At 46.7% G+C, this 23,279-nt stretch overlaps 1 protein-coding gene across 2 annotated transcripts in view; it reads left to right on the top strand.

Moving 5' to 3' along the window:
• Positions 1 to 23,279, top strand: part of LOC123751668 (mRNA (2'-O-methyladenosine-N(6)-)-methyltransferase) — a 159,441-nt gene that overhangs the window by 52,108 nt on the left and 84,054 nt on the right. For both annotated transcript variants that reach the window (XM_069323554.1, XM_069323553.1), the window contains exon 3: positions 13,428 to 13,670. In XM_069323554.1, the coding sequence (XP_069179655.1) occupies positions 13,428 to 13,670 (243 nt within the window). The remainder of the gene's footprint in view (positions 1 to 13,427; positions 13,671 to 23,279) is intronic.

The raw sequence follows: 23,279 nt of genomic DNA, 5'->3' as shown, positions 1-23,279 counted from the left end.
CGGGCGCCGGCAAGAAACAATGGGCAGAGTTTCTTTCACCCCTATGCCCCTGTTACCTAGCAGTAAAAATAGGTACCTGGGTGTTAGTCAGCTGTCACGGGCTGCTTCCTGGGGGTGAAGGCCTGGTCGAGGACCGGGCCGCGGTGACACTAAAGCCCCGAAATCATCTCAAGATAACCTCAAGATATACTATGGCTCCAATATTACCAAACAAACTTCTAAGACTGCACCCCAGGGATGTGGCCGTGCATGGGGTCCTAGCGGGGGTACCACCAATATATATATACAGAGGGTGTGACCCATCGCAAGGGCAGACCTCCCACCCCCCACCAAGGCAAGGAACAAAAAGAAACAAAAAAAAAAAAACGCAAGAGGGCAGCGTACCCAAAGGATGCAGAGCTGGCCTTTATGAGAGATGAAAACTAGCTGCGTACGCACTCTGCGCCCCTACCCAGAGACAGAGGAGCAAGAAAACCCCCAGCTGACTCCAAGGGTGGACAAGTACCAAGCAGTAATTGACACAATGGAAGAATCTCTCAAGGCGACTTGTGGAAGGAGGCCCCAAGCCCCAAGGGCAGTACTTACAGGGTGCTTAGGGAAGGGGGACCATAAGCGCATGCAGCCCGAGTACTTGTGAATATTCTCCCAGCTCGCACACCACCGAAGAAAGAACAGAGAAGAAAAACCAGAGCTGGAGGTACACGACTGAAGCCCACCGACATCAGCCAAGAACTGATAGGCTCGGGTAGCCAGCAGGGGGTCTGGGCATTCCCCCTTCCCCCTCCCCCTCCCGGAGACAGGAGGGGGGGTTGCGCAGACGGCGGCTCGTTGATAACGAGATGACGTCATACGCGTTTGATCGTTTTTCTTCATGGAGAGTTCTATCCTCTCGTTCGGCATTTGGAAGCATTTCTTCACCAGAATGGGTGGGGGAATCGGGGCGCCTATCTTTCTGGGTGCCCGACCCGGTCGATGGCAGACATAGAGTACTTCTAAACCCTATATATGGTGTGTCTATAGGCCATTGCTCCTCGCACCTCTCTGAGGGGGCCAGGTTCTGGCTCGTGGTCCCCGTTAGGCCTAGAACTCTATGTACATTGACTGATGCCCAAAGCTTATACATCCATATCAGCCAGATAGCTCCAGGGAGCCGAAGGAGCTCCCCCCAGAAAAGAATAAAAAGAATAAAGGATCTTAGCTGTCACTGTTGTCCAGCTAAGGTGTTCTTGTTCCTTGTGTCGCTGTTTTTCGCTTCGAGTCTCGCGTATTGGCTCGTGGTGCTCACTTACTTGTTGGCCTTTGCCTGGGCCCTGGCTCCTTGGTTTTCATCGCCATTCTGTCCTTGCTGTTTGCAGAGTCTATGGTTCAGCCCTTTTCAGCATGCGGCGGCTTCTCGTTGTCATCCGTTCTTGGCTTTGTTGGTCTTATAGGGGTCCTGGGGGAGAGGGGGTTCCATCCGGATGAGGCATATCTGCTCACCCGGGTTGGTTCCTTCTAGGCTCGCCGAGGTTGGGTTCCTGGTTTCTTGCCAGCCTTGGTTTCGGTCGCTACTTGCTTGGTGTCTGAACCCAGGGTTCTTTTCCCGGCTCTGCCTGTTTCTAATGATCTGTCCGGTCTGTAAAGGGGCTGGTTCGGTCTTCTCCTCGAGTCTTCCAGTCTGGTATTTCTGGTGAAGCCCCTACGGTTTCCCGGAGCTATCCATGGCTGATATGGATATCCTAACTATTTTGCATCAGTCGATGTGGGTGGAGTTCTAGCCTACCGGGGACCACGAGCCAGAACCTGGCCCCCTCACAGAGACACGGGGAGCAATGGCCCATAGAAATGCACATGTGAGTTGGAGCATTCTATATCTGCCATCGACCGGGACAGGCACCCAGAAAGGTAAGCGCCACAAAATGAACCCCTATTCTGGTTAACAACGAAAATTGACAAACGAGTGGACAGAACTCCTCAAAAGAAAAACTAGCAAACAAGCATGATGTCACACGAGCCGCGCCGCATGTCTGCGCAGCTCCCCCCTCCCCGGGAGGGGGAAGGGGAAGCCGCAGACCCCGAGCCGGCGATCCACGTCCCAGTTCCTCGGCTGATGGGATAGTGCATGGTCGTGTGGCTCCAGCTCCAGTCTTGTCTCAGTGCTGGGACTTGTTTTCAGTGCTGCTCTTACGGTGGTTGTGTGAGCTGGGAGTAGTATTCTCAGGTATTCGGGCTGCATGTGCTTAGGGTCACCTTCCCTGAGTGCCCTGTAAGTACCGCCCTTGGGGCTTGGGGTTACCTTCCACAAGTCACCTTGGGTTTGCCTCTGTTGGCTTTTTGCTGCTTGGTATTTGGCCGCCCCGAGTGTTTGGGGGTTTTCCTCCCTTGCTTACCTTGGGGTAAGTGGTAGTTATAGCACTGGTGGGGCGCAGGGTACTGCGTAGCTAGTTTTCACCTATAACAGCGGCCAGCTCTGTTCCCATTGGGTACGTTGTCCACTTGTGTGGGTTTTCTTTTCTTTTTGTTTTTGCCTGGTGGGGGGGTCTGCCTTGTGTTTTTCACTTCCCCTTATATTAGGGTCGTTTGTATGGTGGCACCCCCCTGCTTCGCCCTCGCAAGTGGACACGTCCTGTGGGTTCAGCTTTTAGGGGATTGCTTGGTAATTTGGGACGCTGGTTAGCAGTGCCCTGCCTGGGATAACCCTTAGCAGACCCAATCTAGGGACCCTGGGAAACCCCGCAAGGGCTCTTGGGTCTGATGGAGGAGACCCTTGCGTCCCCTCTCGCTGTGTGCGAGTTTGAGGGTTGCTCTGTCCCCTTGTCTCAGGGTGACTCTCTTCGTTTTTGCCTCCATCATGCTGCCTGTTGGGTCGATGACACATTCGACCCTGAGTCCTGCGAGCTGTGTTGCTTGTTCGTGACTGAATTCACCCAGTCTGCTGATGAATTACTTCGAGTGCAGGCAGCTCGAGCGTTGCAAGGTAGGTTTAGGGTATTGCAACGCGCTCGGGTTGTCACTTCCCCGGACGCCTCGAGGCTGCCCCGCTTTGTGTATAGGGACCTGGACTTGGGGGTGTTGGTCGCTTCGGCCTTGGTTCCGTCTGCAATCCCTTGTTCTTCCCCTTCGGTGGTTCATTCTGTCCCCTGCCCCCCTGCTTCCGGCCCCTAAGCGTCTGAGGGCTTCGGGGTCGGGGTGGGGTTTAGAGGTTTCTGAGACTCGGGCAGTTTCGGGGGGTTACCTCGCGTCTGTTCCTCCGGCCGATGCTCCGGGGTCTGACCAGTGGGCCCCTTCTCTTCTGGCTCTTCCGACTCTTTCGGCTGCCCTGGCTTTTTCTTGTGAGGCCGGGGCTTTGGAGGACGGCTCGGCCCCGGGGCCTGGTGTAGAGGCTCCTAGGGTTGGGGAGGAGCTGACTTGGGGCCTTGGGCTCCATTGGACCCCGCCTGGATTTTCCGTTCTTCTGAATGGGGCTTACTGTTGCAAGGAGTGGGGTTTTCCTTTCCCCCCTCTGTGTATGATTTGGACTTGGGTTCTGCTCCTCCCCGGGTTCGGTTTCGTATCCTTGTGGATTCTTCGGTTCCGTCTTTCCGGAGGTTTTCGGGCACCCACATCTCTCCGCCTGAGGTGCGGTCGGCCTTTGCGGATTACCTCCTGCATGACCCGGAGTACGCCTCCATAATGGATCCTTCTTCTTTCAGGTTTGGATCGTCGTGTCCTTACTGGGTGCGTTATGAGGTTCCGGGGTTGTCTTGGCTTGCAGACTGCCCCTTGTTTTCGCTGGATGCTTGGGACTCGTTCTGTCGAACCCGCACGTTTGAGTGGCGTGAAGTGTTGACGGTGGTCCAGGTTTACCTTGGGGGCGATTTTGAGCACCTTAATGAGTGTCTTTTCGCTCCTGCTCTTCTGTGGGATGTTGGTGCGGTGCAGCTCCATGTGCAGGTTCCTTCACTGTCGGCTGCTCTTGTGGCGGAGGATTTGCGCGCTCGTAGCTTTTTGGCTTCGGTCCTGCATTTCTTTTCCCTCCTGGAGCTATCTTTGGATTGGCTTGCGGAGGATGTTGAGGCGCTTGAGGCCGTTCCTGGGTCTTGATGCCTTGGTCTTGGCTGCTCGGGCATCGTCTGCCATGTTGAAGCTTTTTGCACCGATCCTGCGGGAGGCATTGCTGCGGTTTTTCGCTGCACGGTTCGCGTGTCGTCAGGCAGTCCTTGTTTCCTCTTTGGAATCCGCTTGGGCCCTGGTTCTTAGGTTGTCTTCTCCCTTTTGTCCTCTGCTTTTTTGAGGCTTCTGCGGTTGAGGGTTATATTCAGGCGGCTTCTTCCTCTTGCCGCTCTATGTCTGAGTTGTTGGTGCTCCGGGGGAACCGGGGGATTCCTTCCCGGCGGGGTCGTACCAGGGCTCACGGTTCCGTTCGTCGGGGTGGGCCACAGGTGTTGGGTTCGGTGCCGGTGCCGCCTGTGGTCCCACCTGTGCTTGGTTGGCGTGGTGTTCGCTCTGCGCGCAGGTCGGGTTCTCGTAAAGGGTAGCGGCCCTTTCGCGGTTCGCCCCATTGACAGGGTGATGGGGGGAGGCTGTCTCTGTTCGCTCACGCCTGGTCTCACGATTTGTGGGCTTTTTGGGTCGTTTCTCGTGGCCTGCGGTGACGTTGGGTGGCTCCTCTTCCTACGAGGGGGGGTTCGGGGTTGACACGGCAGGCTTCCTCTCCTGCGCTCCGTCGAGTCATTGTGAAGTGGGCACGCTTGGGCGTGGTTGAAACGACTCTGTCCCTCAGGTGGGTTTCCCGCCTGTTTTCAGTTCCAAAATGGGACTGTGCGGACCTGCGATTCATTCTGGACTTGTCCCGTCTGAACCCTTGGGTTTTTTGCCCCTCGTTTCGGATGACCACTCTGTCCCAGGTCTGGGTTCTGTTGGAGCCGGGTGCTTGGATGGTGTCCCTGGACCTCAAGGATGCGTATTGGCACGTCCCTATTCATGTGGGGTTACGGGACTGACTCGGTTTTGTTGTGGGGGCGTCAGTGTTACCGCTTTCGTTGTCTCCCCTTCGGGTTGAACCTGGCACCTCGAGTGTTCACACGTCTTAGCTGGGTCGTGGTGGCCCGTCTGCGTCTGTTAGGTGTTCGGGTGTTGGCTTACCTCGATGACTGGCTGGTTTGGGCTCCCAGTTGGTCCGTGTGTCTGCCCGCCAGGGAATTGGTGCTTTCCCAGCTCGCCGGGTTCGGGTTCCCGGTGAACTGGTGGAAGTCCCGTCTGGTGTCCTCCCAGGTTCGGTCCTGGCTGGGTCTTGTGTGGGACTCTCGGACTGCTTCCTTGTCTCTTCCTCTGGATTCTCTCCTTCAGCTGCGGTCTCGCCTGTGTCTGTTTCTGGGGAGCTCCCGGGTCAACAGGCAGTTGCTCGAGGGTTTGTGCGGGAGCCTGAACTTCGCGATGTTGTCTACCCGCCGGGTGGGGTTTGGCTTCGTCGGCTGTTCTGGTTCCTTCAGGGACGTCCCTTCCGCCTCTCTCGTGATCGCTGGGTTCGACCCCCGGGGGTTTTGTGTCGGCTGCTGCGTCACCGGCTTCCTCTTCGGGTTTTTCGGGGTCCAGTGCCTTGGCGCCTGCCCAAGCCCTTGCTCGATGTGTTCACGGACATGTCGTCTCTAGGCTCGGATTTTGTGACCAGTGCTCACCAGGCCGGCCAGAGGCGGTGGGGTCCGTCCTTCCGTCGGATCCACAGCACGGTGTGGGTGTTCGCAGCGGTGTGGTTTGCGCTTCGGAGGGTTCGAGTCGCCCGCGCATAGACGCTCCGGCTCCATTCGGACTGCTCCTCGGTGGTTCGTTGTCTGAACCGAGGGGGTTCGATGTGGTCCTTGGCACTTTGGGGTTGGTCGCTTTGGGTCACTCGTCTGCTGAGTTCTCGGGGTTTGGTTCTCCTGGCGGTTCATGTCCGGGGGGTGTCCAACGTCCTGGCGGATGGCCTGTCCTGGTTCGTTTCCCTGTCCACGGAATGGACGGTCGATGCCGATTCCTTCAGTTGGCTCTGCTGGACGTTCGGGCGCCCGGAGGTGGGCCTCTTCGCGTCAGCGTGGTCGAGGCATCTTCTGGTTTATGTGGCACCCTTCCCCGACTGCGAGGCCGTCGGGATTGAGGCTTTTTGGCAGGACTGGTCGAGGTGGGGGTTCCTGTACCTCTTTCCCCCGGTTCAGCTGCTGCTCCAGGTCTTGGCTCGCTTGGAGACTTACCAGGGTCGAGTGGTCCTCTTGGCCCCGTGGTGGCCAGCCCAGCCATGGTTTCAGGCGCTGCTTGCCCGGTGTCCGAACCTGGAGGTATTTCCGCGGCTCTGCCTCTTTCAGGAGATTGGGCCTGTCCGGTACGTGACTGGTTCGCTCTTCTCCGCGAGTCTTCGCATTTGGTGTTTTTGACTCGTGTTTATCACCATCTTTATAGTGAGCAGGTGGCTTCCTTTCTCACCTGCTAATTTCCTCTCGGCAGCAGTATGAAGTTTCCTGGCGGTCCTTCCGGTTCTTTTTAACCCTTCGTCGTTGTTCCTCGCTTTCGGTTCGGGTGGTGGTGTCCTTTCTCTCTTGGTTGTTTCAGGACCGTCATCTGATGCCTAATACTGTCGCCTCGTATCGTGCAGTGCTGGCGGAGCCACTGTAGCTTACTTTCGGTATTGATGTTACTTCTGCGCCGTTTCGCAAGCTATCTTGGGCGTTGTTTCACCTCCGGCCTGCTCATGCGCCGCCTGAGCCATCCTGGTCCTTGGACAGAATGCTCTTCTGTCTTTCCTCTCCTCGGTTTGTTGTGGCCCCTTCGGTTCAAGATTGTTTTGCTAAGGCTCTTTTTCTGTTGGCATTAGCATCTGGACGTTGCGTGGCAGGACTTCATGCTCTTCTCCGTCACAGAGATTTTTGCTTCTTTGGTTGTGGTCTTTGGTTTGTTCGTTTGTAGCCGTCTCCCTCTCTTCTGGCGAAGAATGAAACAGCTGCTTTCCGGAGATGTCCTTGGGTTGTGGATGCTTGGTTTGTCTGGCCGGGGGTTCACCATGTGTTGTGTCCAGTTGGGGCCCTCCGCCGTTATCTGCACGCCACAGCTTCTGTGTCCGGGGACGCGCTTTGGATTGATCCGGTTTCCCTGTTCGCGGGTTTGAGTCTCTCAGGTCGTCCGCAGGGTGATTAAATCCAGCCAGCCTGCGGTCTATCCCCGTGCCCATGACGTTCGTAAGTTTGCTGCTCTTGCTGCCATCTTCGGAAATATGTCTTGGACTGACATTCGGGCACTGGGATTTTGGCAGTCGAACTGGGTCCTGGCTGCACGCTATCTTGTAAATGTTCCTGGGCCTAGTCGGGCCTGTGTTGCTTTGGGTCGGTGGTTGCAGCCCGTTGTCTTGTCTTCGCGTCGAGGAGTGGAGCACCGACTGCCTCCTGGGTAAGTCCCCTTGGTTTTCTTGGTAGTCTTTGGTGAGGTAGGTCCGGGAAGCTGTAGGGGCTCCCCCCAGAAAACCAGTGTTGAATGTAATGAAATGCCATTTTCTGGGTGAGTCCCGGAGACTCCTCGGCATTCCTCCTGCCCTCCGGTCAGCGTTTTTTTTTTTGCGGTTTTTGATATCCAGCCTCTGAACTGGGGCGTGGATCGCCGGCTCGGGGTCTGGGGCTCCCCCTTCCCCCTCCCGGGGAGGGGAGAGCTGCGCAGACATGCGGCGCGGCTCGTGTGACGTCATGCTTGTTTGCTCGTTTTTTCTATTGGGAAGTTCTGTCCACTCGTTTGTCAATTTTCGTTGTTAACCAGAATAGGGGTTTGTTTTGTGGCGCTTACCTTTCTGGGTGCCTGTCCTGGTCGATGGCAGATCATGTGCATTTCTATGGGCTATTGCTCCCTGTGCCTCTGTAAGGGGGGCCAGGTTCTGGCTCGTGGTCCCCGGTAGGCTAGAACTTCACCCACATCGACATGCAAAATAGTTAGGATGTCCGTATCAGCCATGGATAGCTCCGGGGAGCCGCTGGGACTCACCCAGAAAATGGCGTTTCATTACATTCAACACTGGTTTTTTGACTCGAGTCTCTCACCACCTGTTTGGTGCTCAGGTGGCTTCGTTGATGGTGTCCTATCTGCATATTTTGTCTTGGCGGCGGTGTGGGGTTTTGCTGGTGGTCCTCCCTTTTCTTTTTGTCTCTTCGTAGGTATCCTGCAGCTTTTGTTGAAGTGGTTTTGTCGTTCTCTGGAGGTTTGGGACTGTCGACTTGACACATACTCTCACCTTGTCTCGTGCAGCGCTGGCGGAGCAGTTACGGTTTGCTTTCGATTTTGCTGTTCCTTCTTCACCGTTGCGCGGGCTGTCTAGGGCGTTGTTTGCCTCCGGCCTGCTTATGTGCCACCTGCGCTGTCCTGGTCTTTGGACGGTGTGCTCTCGTTTCTGTCTTCGCCTTGGTTTGTTGTGGCACCTTCGGTTCAGGTTTAGTTTTCCAAAGCTTTTTCTTGTTCGTTTTCAGCCGTCTCGTTCTTTTCTGGCAAGGAATGAGTCTGCTGTTTTCCTAAGGGGTCTTTGGGTTGATGCTTGGTTGCTCAGGCCGTGTCCCGTTATTTGCGCTACACGGTTTCTGTGTTCGGGGACGCGCTTTGGGTTGATCCAGTTTCTCTTCTTCCCTGTTCGCGGGTACGAGTCTCTCAAGTCGTCTGCAGGGTTTTTAAGTCTAGCCCACCTGCGGTCTTTCTCTGTGCCCATGACGTTCGTAAGTTTGCTGCTCTTGCTGCCATCTTTTTATTTATTTATTTATTTATATACAAGAAGGTACATTGGGTTAGAGAGAATACATCGCATAGTATTTACAATCTTGTAAAGCCACTAGTACGCGCAGCGTTTCGGGCAAGTCCTTAATCTAACAGATAATTTTAAGTAGGTAAATTCTAGCAGAATTAATAAATTGATAACAGATACATTGCAAGAAAAAAAAATGAGATGAGAGAGAATAGTAAGTATATTAAAGCACATTGGTATATTAAAGCTCTGGTTGATTACATTGACAACTTGAATGGTAATTTAAACAGATTAACAGACACCATACAGCAGATTGATAGCACATGTAAGAAGACAGCAATGATCACAATGGTAAAGATGTTCGTATTGGGCACATAAAGATAGGGAGATTGGGTAGCAATAGATACAGTGCAATTTTAAAGCAACAAGGTAAAAAAAAAACTATGCAGATGAGATTAGGTACTTTTTAGTTTTGTTTTTGAATGACACAGAAGTTGGACAGCTTTTCAATTCATTAGGGAGTGAGTTCCATAGACTGGGTCCCTTTATTTGCATAGAGTGTTTGCACAGATTAAGTTTGACTCTGGGGATATCAAAGAGATATTTATTTATTTTTTTTTTTTTTTTTTTTTTTTTTTTTTTTTTTTTTTTTTTTTTTTTTTTTTTTTTTTTTTTTTTTTTTTTGAGATATATACAAGAGTTGTTACATTCTTGTACAGCCGCTAGTACGCGTAGCGTTTCGGGCAAGTCCTTAATCCTATGGTCCCTGGAATACGATCCCCGCCGCGAAGAATCGTTTTTTCATCCAAGTACACATTTTACTGTTGCGTTAAACAGAGGCTACAGTTAAGGAATTGCGCCCAGTAAATCCTCCCCGGCCAGGATACGAACCCATGACATAGCGCTCGCGGAACGCCAGGCGAGTGTCTTACCACTACACCACGGAGACTGTAACTGGTGTGGTGATAATGGGTCTTATTACATCTGTCCAGAGAGAGTTTCAGAGCAGGATTTGCGTTTAAGAACAGGGTTTTGTAAATGTAATTGACACAAGAAAATTTGTGGAGTTAGATTATGTTTAGCATGTTAAGGGAGTTAAACAAGGGGGTTGAGTGTTGTCTAAAAGCAGAATTTGTTATTATTCTGATAGCATATTTTTGCTGGGTGATGATGGACTTGAGGTGGTTTGCAGTGGTTGAACCCCATGCACAGATACCATAATTAAGATAGGGATAGATTAGTGCATAATATAGAGAGATGAGAGCAGAGTTAGGTACATAATATCTGATTTTGGAGAGTATCCCAACTGTTTTAGACTTTCTTAGTTATGTGTTGTATGTGGGTGCTGAAGTTGAGTCTCTTGTCTAGGAATAGGCCAATAAACTATCCATCATTTTTATTGCTAATGTTTACATTATCTATCTGAATCTATCATTATCCATCTTCGGTAACATGTCTTGGGTTGACATTTGGGCACGGTTTTTTTTTTTTTTTGCGGTCGAACAGGGTCCTGGCTGCATGTTTCCTCATGACTGTTCCTGGGCCTCGTCGGGCCTGTGTCTCCTTGGGTCGGCGGTTGCAGCCAATTGTCTCGACTTAGAGTTGAGATGTGAGCTCCGACCGCCTTCTGGGTATGTCCCCTTTCTTTTCGTCTTTGGTGAAGTAGCTCCGGGGAGCCATAGGGGCTCCCCCCAGAAAACCAACGTTGAATGTAATGAAATGCCATTTTCTGGACAAGTGCCAGAGACTCCCCGGCAACCCTCCCTTCCTCCAGTCGGCAGTTTTTTGTGTAATTTGATATCCAGCCTCAGAACTTGTGTGTGGATTGCCAGTGCAGGGGGTTTGGGGCTTCCCCCTCCCGGGGAGGGGGGGGGGAGCTGTACAGATGTGCGGCGTCATCGAGCCACGAATGACGTCGTGCTTGTGTGCTCGTTTTCATTTGGGAAGTTCTGTCCACTCGTTTGTCAATTTTCATTGTTTTCACGACAATAAGGGTTTGTTTTGTGACGCTTACCTTTCTGGGTGCTTGTCCTGGTCGATGGCAGATATAGAGTGCTCCAAAATCACCAGTGCATTTCTATAGGCTATTGCTCCTTGTGCCTCTCTGAGGGGGCCAGGTTCTGGCTCGTGGTCCCCGGTAGGCCTAGAACTCCACCCACATCGACTAATGCCAAAAGTTAGGGTATCCGTATCATCCTGGATAGCTCTGGGGAGCCTCCGGGACTCGTCCAGAAAATGGCCTTTTATTACATTCGACGTTGTTTTTTCTTTATATACATTTAATATGCTTTAAAATGTGTAATAAATTATTCATGTAGCTTAACCACTGTGATGTGCCGAGTTTATTGTGAAATTCCCCGTGCCTATGAAATCAAGTGTTCCCCCCCCCCAAATATTTTTTCTTTGTAAAATTATAAATTCCCTTCCCTGAACATGTCTATGTGAAATTATATATCAAATATATATATCAAATTCCACTTACTTTGGCTGTGGGGACACGGACAAGGTGCTGTGACAACATCATGGGCTGGTCGCCTGTGCATAAAGCTCCCAGAGTTGGTCATGCGGGAAATTCAAGCACCGGATGTTGCCACAAATATATTTTCAATTATTTGTTCTATGTATTTCCAATGTGGTTTTATCTTTTTTTTTTATTGTATATTCTGCATATTTGTGTCCTTTACAATATCTATTACAATACAATATCAATATTAATATTGATATTGATATTTACAATATCAAGCAGATATCAACAAAGTTTTCAATTTTGCAGCAGAAAATAACATGATGTTTAACAGCGGTAAATTCCAGGTTCTCAGGTGAGTACAAAACACAATCGAATGTGTCCATAATAGGCAAACAGCATGTCGAGGATGTGATGTCCTTGTGATGTCAAGGATTTGGGAATAATGATGTCCGACGATCTAACGTTTAGGGAGCATAACCAAGCAAATATTGCGTCAGCCAGAAACATGATAGGATGGATTACGAGAACTTTCATATCCAGGAATCCCATCTCAATGGTTGTACTCTTCAAGTCACTTGTGTTGTCCCATCTCGAGTACTGCTCAGTACTCACGTCCCCCTCTGGTCCCCCTTCAGAGCAGGAGAGATTGCTGAAATAGAGGGAATACAGAGAACATGTACGGCACGCATAGAGGCGATAAAGCACCTAGTTATTGGTATCGTCTCAAAGCTCTCCAAATGTACTCACTAGAAAGGAGACGAGAGAGAGATACCAAATAATATACACATGGAAAATACTGGAAGGCCAGGTCCCTAATCTACACAGTAAAATAACAACGTACTGGAGCAAACGATATGGAAGAAAATGCAGAATAGCACCAGTGAATTCCGGACCAACCAGGCTGTGGTGGGTATGTGGGCCTGCGGGCCGCTCCAAGTAACAGCCTGGTGGACCAAACTCTCACAAGTCAAGCCTGGCCTCGGGCCTGGCTTGGGGAGTAGAAGAACTCCCAGAACCCTATCAACCAGGTATTCAGTAGAACGTTCATAATGTTCCATGGAACTGTCATACATGTGTCAGTAATGTGTCCACAATGAATGTTTGTTGCAATATTACTTGTTAAAAATTAACTAAAATTACAATATGTACAGTTTCACACTCTCTTTACACAGTAACACACTATTACACACTCAGTACTTCGGGAATGAGTGATAATCAAAAAGCAGTCCATGGTTCACACCGCGACTTCGTTCTCGTTGCACCAGGTACAGATAGATTTTCGCTTCCTGTTTCTTCGTTCTGTGTGCCTGCAAATAGCGCAATCAAGTGCACCCTTGGCTTTAGTACCTGTAGGTGGAATGTGGCCAAGCTTGTTAAGCGTAAGGTAGTCTTGAAAAAATTACAGGGAAAAGATCAGTTTGTAAGGAAGACTTGAAAAGATCGCTTTGTAAGGGCACTCTCTGGAAGAGATTCAGTCAGTCAGGAAGAGATTCAGCTATTCCTGAAAATATCTATGGAAAACACCACCATGGAAGCTGCTAACACTGTTCATCTATGCTACTTGTAGCAGATGCATCATCATTGAACCCAGAAAACGATTTATCTATGTATCATCTATGAAAATTGGAGTTTACATGGGTGGGCAAGGGAGGAGCTCAGAGCTACCACTGGATATGCTCGCTGTATCGTCCTCATCTGTGCTGTATCACTTGCATCCGACCTTTGTGTTAGGTTCTTATTGCGCCTAGCTTGATCGGTATCATGACCCTTAAGTTCTTCAAACAATAAGGTCTGAATTTCACCGACAGAGCGATCTTTCAACACCGCGTCAGAGAGGTATTGGGGAGCCAGAAGCGTGTTCACCACCTATGGTCGGTCACTCAGTATTAACTCAACCAGCAGCTGTCAGACATTCTGGGATTTTTTCCAAGATGGCTGCCTCTCACTGGAGGTCCCAAGAGTCCATTTCATACACAACCTACTGCGCGCACATTTTGAATGGGTACGAAATATTCAAAAGGTGTTTTCTCGGTTGGCGCAGTTTCCTACCGACAAAGTTTTCTCGGCTGGCGCAGCACAGTGGTTAATATAGTGCAACCTGTCTCATTATATAGCAGGTTAGATAGGGTATTTGTGAAGACTGCCAGAATTTGCATGATGACCTAAAATGTGATGATAAGTACTATTATTTTTCTTGCTTCTCTTTTTATGATGTGTGATTTTTTTATAGATAGTAAATAAGCTTTATTTAATTAACAGGGAAGTGTGAGTAGTAGTGGCCCCACCACCCCAACTCCCCAAACACCTGGGAGTGGTCCCCCACCAAGTGGGGCTCCCATACATGAGACGGACCTACCCCCTGAGATGCTGGTAGCAGGGTGGCGGAAATTCTGGAGCAAACGTGAGCAGAGAATTTACTTCTGGAATCGTGCAACTGGCGAGTCACTTTGGGATATGCCTGGCCCTGTAGGACACGCTGTGCATGGCTCTCAGCCTCCTGGAGTAAGTGGCCTATTTTTGAGTATTTAAGTGCTTATCAAAATATATAGGTATGGAATGAGCTTCAGCTCTTGCCCCTTGCCTTTTGATTATGAATATTTAGTGTGAACCTCCATGATTTTGGTTGCATTTACATTAGAATCTGAAATTAGAAACATAATAATTATGGAAATCGCAGAAGGCCTATTGCCCATATGATGTGGCTCCTATTTATTTCCACCCAAACTTACTCATATATATGCCTGACCTATGCTTGAAACAGTTTATTGATCCCATGAAATCTGGCTCCTGATTACACTCAAAAACTTTTATGTGGGATGTTAGTGCAACTGGTCTTAATTCTTAGCTCCCTCCTTTGTGTAAGGGGGCCTGACGGCTGAGTGGACAGAGCTTGGGATTTATAGTCTGAAGGTTCTGGGTTCGATTCCCGGCGGAGGTGGAAACAAATGACGAGGGTTTCTTTCACCCTGATGCATCTGTTCACCTAGCAGTAAATGGCTACCTGGTAGTTAGACAGCTGCTATGGGCTGCTTCTTGGGGATGTGTAACAAAAAGGAGGCCTGGTCGAGGACCGGGCCGCAAGGATGCTAAGCCCTGAAATCATCTCAAGATAATCCTTCATGAAGGTAGCTATACCTGCTGAATTAGCCCTTGCACAACGGCTATGGAAAAATGGTCATACCCGCCTATGCGCAAAAAAATATAAAACTTCCAGAAAATAATTTTTCATTATAGAATTATTAATTTGTACTCAAAATGTAAGATAAACATACTGAATATGTACCTTTTTACTGGGTGCAGATGCTGTGAAAAGTTGCATGGTGGCTATGTGGTCTGACATCTGTCACCGCACAATGCCGACCTTGCTGACACTGAGATATGCAAGGCACGAATCCTGTAATATCTGCGGATGTTTCTCCCTTGTTTCTCTTCACTTACAGGAGTACATGTGTTGAATAACTTGATAAATCATATAACGCATGATAATATTTCAATTGATGATTTGTTAACTTGGTATACTTCATTTCAACTATATAGAGCAAGGAAAACCATATAAATATAATATACTTGGGTGTTGGGCTCTAGGAGATGACATAGGGCTTAATTAGCACCATATGTGCAACAGTATAAATTGAAACTAGGGAGTAAGCGACCAATGTGTTACCCTTAGATGATGGCAAGCTCCTAGTACAGGGGTACCTCGGTTGAAGAAATTAATTAACACTTTCGCACATCCGGCGCGCCAGCCCTCAACTAGGTCCAGTGGGCCTCAGCGTTTCGTGGGAGCACTCGTTAATTCTGAAAAGTGTATATTGTTTTCAACCGTGTCACCTCAATTCTCGTTCTAAGAGATTAAATTTGGTATCATTGTGTTCGCAATAGAATTCTCTAGACCACTAAATGCATATAAACTCCAAAAGCCTGGCTAATTACCCGCATCAAACAGAGAAAGTGAGAACGAGTTACCCAGGAGCGTGCAAAAGCGATAAATGTGTTCACTCTTTTCACTCTGGTCACCTCAATTTTCGTCCTAGGTCTTTCATTTTGGTACCAATGGGTTCGCAATAGAATTCTCTAGAGGAATATTAGCATATAAAATAAAAAACCTGGTCACACTCCAGCCGCCGACAAGTTGAAGACGGGCCATGCATTAGCCGGGAGGGAGCGCCCAAACGCCTTCCAGCTACACTCCCAATTCCTGCCCACAAATGTTTAGTATTTTTACCGGTGGCTAATCTCAATTTTCGTGTTACAGCGCTCATTTAGGTATGAAATTGTTCCTAATAGAATGCTTTAGATGGATATGTGCATATAAGGGCCAATTGAAGAACAATATTGCCAGTACAATATGCGGAAGTATAAACAAAAAAAAAATATACAAAATAATACAATTTTTTGTACTTACCACTTCAGTGTTGTGTGTTGAACATGACATGGGTTGAACATTTGTTTTATCCACTCCACCTGCTCTTGGAAAATGTTTCATGCCGGTTCAACCCATGTTTTGTATAGGTGGAGTAGATGGTGGGCAAGCATTACTGCTTATCGGCCCAGAATTTTCTCTTTCGATGGTATTTGCTGTAGCATGGTGCAGGACACAATGCCACATCACACGTCTTGCACTTATAGTGTGTGTCCTTCATTTTACCTGACATTCTGCACACACGCGGCACCTCAGACACTTCTGTATCTTTACTTGAGTATGGGACAAGTTTCTGTTAAGGCATTCTGGATTATCCACAATACGGGGTTTTGTTCTAGCAGAAGCACCACTAGGGATAATGACAGCATTGTCTTCTGACTCAGACGATGAAGGTAAATCTGCAGGTACAGGTGAAGTGAATAGTGGGCGCCTCACACCTGAAGGTCCTGCTGTTGGAGGTCTGGGTGTTGATGGTCCAGGTGTTGCAACATTGGCTCCAGTGGCATTAACATCAACAGCATGTGGGATGTCATCATTTTCCTGAGGCCAGTTACTAGCCTTATAGAACAATAGGGCCGCAATGACTTGTTCATGGAAATGGAGTAATGTCAGTTTCCTTCTATCTGTTGTGTAGTAGTTGTACATCACATAAGCATTGTGGATAACGATTTGCAAAAAATAGAAGGTAATTTTTTTGTCCATTTGTGACTTTTCCTTGTGAAGTGATAATATTTGACCATTTGGTCAAAGTGATCAACACCTTTTATGTTTGTATTGTAGTCACAGATTGCATTCGGCTTGTTGACAGTTACCTGTTTCACTGAGGATGTTCCATCACGATTCCGTACTCGTTTTCTGTGGTCAACCTGTTGTGTATCTGCATTGTGGCAAGTTGTTATGAGTAAAACAATTCGTTTATCTTTCCACAAAATTATGAAAGTATTGTCCTTGCGTTTGAATAAAGTTTAATCTACTGGCACTTTACCCTATGCTTGCATCTGAAGGGTTTTAGGTGCACCACGCTGCATTCTGATTGTACCACAGGTGTATACCCCTACTTCAAGCAGCGCTTCACTCAGTCGGACCGAGTTATAATAGTTGTCCATATATAAATGGGAACCTTTGTTCTTCAGGGGTTCAATCAAGCCCATTACTGTTTCAATCGTCGTTTTCCCAATTCCAGAATAAATTTCAAAATCACAAATGTAGCCAGTCTTGGCTACATTTCTTTAGTATATCGCCATCCATGTATTTAAAAGCAATTCTGAAGTTAGAAAGTGTGGCATAGGCTCCTCGCACGATATTCTTTATGTGGTCCTCAGGTGATAGTTTTCTATCCAGAACCCCTAGATCTTTCTTTATCAGAATTCTTTAAAGATTTCTCACATAATATATAGGTTGTGTGGGGTCTATGTTCTCCTATTCCACATTCCATAACATGGCATTTATTAACATTAAATTCTATTTGCCAAGTGGTGCTCCAGATACTTATTTTGTCCAGGTCATCTTGAAGGGCATGACACTCATCTAAGTTTCTTATCCTTCCTATTATCTTAGCATCATCAGCAAACATGTTCATATAATTCTGTATACCAACTGGTAGAACATTTATGTAGACAATAAATATCACTGGTGCAAGAACTGAACCCTGTGGTACTCCACTTGTGACATTTCTCCAGTCCGATACATTGCCTCTGATTACTGCAATCAATTTTCTGTCAGTCTGAAAATTTTTCATCCATGTTAGAAGCTTACCTGTCACTCCAATATTTTCCAGTGTATGATAGCTTTAGGGAGTCTCTGGAGCTCACCTAGAAATTTGCATTTCATATGCAGGCGATGAGTCACAATAATGTGGCTGAAGTATGTTGACCAGACCACACACTAGAAGTTGAAGGGACGACGACGTTTCGGTCCGTCCTGGACCATTCTCAAGTCGATTGTGATGAGGAGGTAGAGGCAGGCAATAAATAGGCAAGAGAGAGCTGAGGAGGAAAGTAAGGTGTAGGGGATAGTAGTAATAATGAGAACTGCAAAAGGCCTATTAGCCCATACGAGGCATCTCCTATTATAACCACCGAAGGAGATAGTAATAGGAATAAGAAGAGGATAGCAAGGGAGCGTAGGAGATGACAATGAACAGAAAAAGGGGAGAAGAGAGAAAGAAAAGGAAAGAGAAAGAAAGATAAATGGAAGGGGGAAAGCTTATCTTAAGTCACGTTTGTTAGAAAGATTATAGCATTTGAGTATATACTGTGAAAGGGAAGAGTCCACAGCAACAAAGCCAGGACTCAAGTTCATGTTGGGTACATTGTGTATAAGAGCCGATTCAACAAGACGGCGTCTGTGTAGAGTAGAGGCAGGAAAGATTATTTTGGAGGAAGACCAATCAATGGGATGATTAGAATCCCTCACATGGCAGAAGAGAGCATTGTTAGTGTCTGCAGACTTAACACTTCTCTTGTGTTCTTTAAGTCTGTCATTAAGTGTACGGCCAGTTTCGCCAAAGTATTGGAGAGGACAAGATGAACAGGAAATATAGTAGACACCAGCAGCATTAGAAGCAGGAGGAGCAGTGTGAACTAGGTTGCTACGAAGTGTATTAGTTTGTCGAAAGGCGAGTTTAATGTCAGGAGGACGAAAGGTATTGGTAAAAGTTTTGAGTTCAGATATGAAGGGAAGGCATAGTACAGTGCTACTAGTGTTGGAAGCAGGTTTAGGATGAAAGAAATTTCGTTTAGCTTGAGAGTAGGCACAGGTGATGAAATGCAAAGGATAACCAAGGCGAGAGAATGATTTGTAGATAAAGGCAATTTCAGAATCAAGAAACTGAGGGTCGCTGATGCGTAGAGCGCGGAGGAAGAGAGAGACGAGGACACTTTTCTTAACAGAAGGAGGATGGTAGGAAAAGAAGTGAATGTACATGCCACTATGCATAGGTTTACGGTAGACAGAGAAAGAGAACCCAGACACAGAACTGTGAACATGAACATCAAGAAAAGGAAGGAGGGAATTAGATTCTCACTCAACTTTGAAATGGATAGGAGGAGCCAGATTGTTAAGAGAGGCGAGGAAAGGCTGGAAAAGATTAAGGTCATGAGGCCATAAAGCAAAAATGTCATCAACATAGCGAAGCCAGAGAGAGGGACGAGTATCAATGGAAGGAAGAAGAACAGTTTCGATGTATTCCATGTAGAAATTAGCAAGAACAGGGGAGAGAGGGGAACCCATAGCGACACCGAAAGTTTGAGTGTAATATTTACCGTTGAAAGAGAAAGAGTTAGATTCAACACAGAGTCTAATGAGATCGAGGAAAACGTCAGTGGGAAGTGGGAGAGGAAGGAGGCCCTCTGACGCCTTCTGGCTAAGGAAAGAGAGAACGTCATCGAGCGGAACATTAGTGAACAGAGAGTTGACATCAAGACTAAGCATCTTACAAGAGGGTTGCAGGCGCAGTCTTTCTATGAAGTCCTGAGAGTGACGAAGGTGGGCAGGGGAAAAAGTGCCAAGGTAAGGTGTCAGGGTTTTAGCGAGCCAGGAGGCAAGAGGATAGCTGACAGAGCCCCGTGAAGAAATGATAGGACGAAGAGGAACACCAGGTTTATGAGTCTTAGGAAGACCATAGAAATAAGGAAGAGAAGGTCAGATAACACAGAAACGTTTAATGAGATCAAAGTCAGGAGGGCAAAGACTAGAGAGCTGTCTTAGTTTGCGGTTAAAGGAGGTTTTGAGGCGATCCAAATTTTTTTTTTTTTTATATTATTTTCTACCACAGACGTGGCCACACATTTACAATGCTAACCAGCATATATACATTTTCTTCTGTCCTCCATGGACAGGGTTAGAGAAGTGTTAAACATATAGTTCAAGGGTTTATTGAACACTCAACCACAGAAGGTGATTCGGGGCTTTTAAAATGCTAAGCTAACCTACATACGTAAATACATAGATACACAGATTTACGTATGCCCTACATAAAGTGTTAGATGTGTCTTTTACATAGTGTCATTAATGTACATTCACAAAGGTGAAATGTAGTTCTGATCAGCTTCCATATATACTTTATACCCATACATATACATACACACACACACACATATACATACATATATACACACACACATGCAGTCACATACATTTGTCTCATTTACTCTGACAGGGTGAGGTAGCTGATAAAGAAACTAGTGTGCAATTAAGCACTTAATCACTGAAGGTGATTAAGGTGCTTTTACAAGCTCAGGTTATATAGTTACATCATTTATATAAATTGTATGATTGATATATTACATGGTCAATCTTGGATACAAGTCCAATATATCATCAAGTGTTCCAGTACTCATATAGTAACTACAGAGTTCAGCATACCTTAGCCCAGGAGGGCAAAAGTCAGTCAGTATGGGACATTCTACAATATAATGTTCAAGAGAGTGCATGTTTTCTCTTTCACAAAGTTGACACATTGTGTACTCGACATTTGGGTTTTGAGAAAGCTGCCAGATATGTCTATATCCCAGGCGTATTCTGGCCACTATAACATCACATTGCCGGGTTCTTGTTCTATTAGTCCCATATGTGAATGTCTCCTCACGATATCTATCATAATATTTAATGCTACAACTTTCAGGTCTTTGAGAATTTGTTAGGTCGGTGAGATTTTCATTAGATATTTGTTTAAGTATTCTCTTTGTCACTGCTAATGAAACACCCATATCAATTTCTACCACTGGTTTTCTGCAGGCTGACTTAGCAAGCATATCAACAGTGTCATGCCTTGAGATGCCAACATGTGATGGTATCCATAGGAATTTAATCTCAAATCTGTTTTCTTTGGCAGCTAAAACATTCATTCGAATATCACTGACTATTTTCTGGGTGTCACCACTATGTGCGTTCAATGCCAGGAGTGCACTCTGCGAGTCACAGTATATAAGTCCACTGCCTTTGTCTTTTAAAAATTCAGTGGCAAGGTATATGCTTGCAAGTTCGGTTTGAGTTGTACTTGCCCAGTCATTGACGTGCTTCATTGCTGTATGTACGAGAGAAGATTGTTCAAATATGTTACATGCACATCCGGTACATCGTCCACCTTCTTCTACAGAGCCGTCGGTATAGCACTGGTAAACATCGTTACCCATACTCTGAATACTTTCAGTGATGCTTTTCAGTGTTAACTGTTTTAATAATGTAGTGTGCACACTATCTTTCTTGGGCGCATTTACAAAATCAACTGATAGATCCCAGTTATCCCATGGAGTAATTGGCTGATTAATCATTAGTTGAGTTGGGTACATATTTAATATTTTGATGGAGTTGGCTACCTTGTAGAACCAATATACATAATCAGATTTCGTTCTTCTTCTATAGACCTCAGGCGAGTGCAGCATATTAGAAAGTTTAGCTTGAAACTTCATGTGTTGTCTAGATCTAGTCAATGCCTTCACACCGAAAACTGTGCTAATAGACAAAATTCTCTCACTTATGGTAGGTAATTTTAACTCTGCTCTCATATTAACTATTCTCGTGGACTTTGGAGCCCCAAGGATGAGACACATAGCTTCATTTTGCAAGGTTTCAAGAGATTTCAGTTCTTTGTCAGTATACAGTGTGAGATGTAGAGCATTGTAGTCAATCACAGAGCGTATAAATGATACATAAAACATTCTAGCAAGTCTCACGTTAAGTCCATGATTGACACCAGCGAGGACCCGCAAGGGCTTTAATCTCTCCCACAGTCTCCTCTTGAGAGAAGAAAGGTACCCAGGGTCGTTAATGGGGACACCAAGGTATCTGTAAGACTCGCAGTTCTCAAGTGCTCGCCCATCTATATGATAATTGGTTGGTGGAATACCACATGGAATGAGGGCACGGGTTTTCTGTACAGAGATAAGGAGGCCACATTCGTCAGCTCTAGTAGCAAAAGCATCGAGGAGAACTTGCATTCTAGGCTCGGTGGCAGCCTGTAAACATATATCATCAGCATAACAAATGACTGTGTCTTCATTATTAGTTGGAAGATCTTTAATAAGTTTATGCATCAGAACGTTGAACAACAAGGGGCTGAGGACCCCTCCTTGTGGAGTTCCCAGTTCAAAGTGTTTGCTCTCTGTGCTTTTAACACCATTAAACAAAACATATGCTGTTCGATTAGACAAATAGCCCTTTATCCATTTCAGTAATTTTCCTTGTATTCCCAGCTCGGCAAGCTGTTCCAGTATGATTTCTCTGTTTGCTGTATCAAAAGCTGCTGCTAGGTCGATGAAGACTGTTTGAGGGGAAGCTTCAATATGTGCGAAGTACTCAGCAAAACAGTGTTGTGTACTGAGCCCAGGCATAAATCCAAACAGTTGAGGTGACAGGTGCCCCTGTATACGATACATGAGTCGGTTAAGAACAATACGTTCAAGCACTTTACAAACACACGATGTTAGAGATATGGGTCTATAATTATCTGAGTGTGGTTTGGGGATGGGAACAATGACAATCTTTGTCCAAGCATCAGGTAATACTCCTTCACGTAAACTCATTCTGTACAACACTAATAGTGGATTACCTGGTACGTGTGAGACTAATCTCAGTAGACTGTAAGTAATACCATCCTCTCTAGGAGCAGTTGATTTTCCCATCTTTAGTGCATGATTTAATTCCCATTCAGTTACATCATTAAGGTCCGACACGTCGATAGCTGTACAGGCAAGATTGATGGTTCGTTGTCTGTTGGGGCGTGTGTCATCAAGTTTGTGCTGTATGTTAATTGGGAGTGAGTCGTAGCTCGATGTTAGTGCCCATTGATCAAGGAGGATGTTTGCTTGTTTTAGTGGGCTGTGGTGCAGCGGTTTGGTTGGGCTGCTTCTAGAGATTTTTCGTATCTTTTCCCAAACCTCAACAAGTGTTGTTTGCTCATTTATACTTTGTAGGAATTCTTCCTAATGTTTATTACGTATAACGTTGCTCATGTCTCTCACCTCTCTGTTTGCAACTAGAAATGCATGCAGGTCACCTTGTGCTTTGGTTCGTTTGTATGTATCTCCAAGTTGCTTTACTCGTTCATGTTCTTTAACAAATACGGGGTCAAGGACCCACTTGGGTGGTGGTACGTGTTGCCCACTTCTGCTAGGCTTACGACCTGTTCCCCAACACACCCATGTGTCATAGTAGTTAGTAATCGTATCAACGAGATCTCTGGAGAAAGCTTGTACATTCGTTATTGTGTAATCTTGATACCATTTTGATATACAATTAATAAAGTGGTCATGCAAGGCATATGGAATATTCATTTTTCGTCTCTGGTGTCTATTAGGTACATCACACTGTACCTCATAGGAAGCAGAAACTGCATAGTGATCACTAACTAAGTGATTTACCAATGAACATTCCATCCTATCTTGCACAAGGTTTCTACCCATTACATAATCAAGTCTGCCTCCCAATAAATGAGTTTGGGTATCCGTAGTATACACGGTTAATCTGTTGTCATAAACATATTTGATAAATTTGCATCCATTATCGTTGTTAGTACTGTCTCCCAGCGTAATATGTCTAGCATTAAAATCTCCCATGTATATTGTCCCATGATTGTCTAGATCTGGGAGCAATGTTACATTGAGTTTCTGGCTTCTGGCATATACGTTGAGGAATGAAAAGTGGCCTGCTGTAGTTTGTACATGAAAGTGATGGTACTGTGTGTGTAC

This window comes from Procambarus clarkii, chromosome 13 (assembly GCF_040958095.1).
Source record: "Procambarus clarkii isolate CNS0578487 chromosome 13, FALCON_Pclarkii_2.0, whole genome shotgun sequence".
Taxonomy (NCBI): domain Eukaryota; kingdom Metazoa; phylum Arthropoda; class Malacostraca; order Decapoda; family Cambaridae; genus Procambarus; species Procambarus clarkii.
Note: the sequence above shows the minus strand (reverse complement) of the source record. Positions and strands in the feature narration are given on the sequence as shown.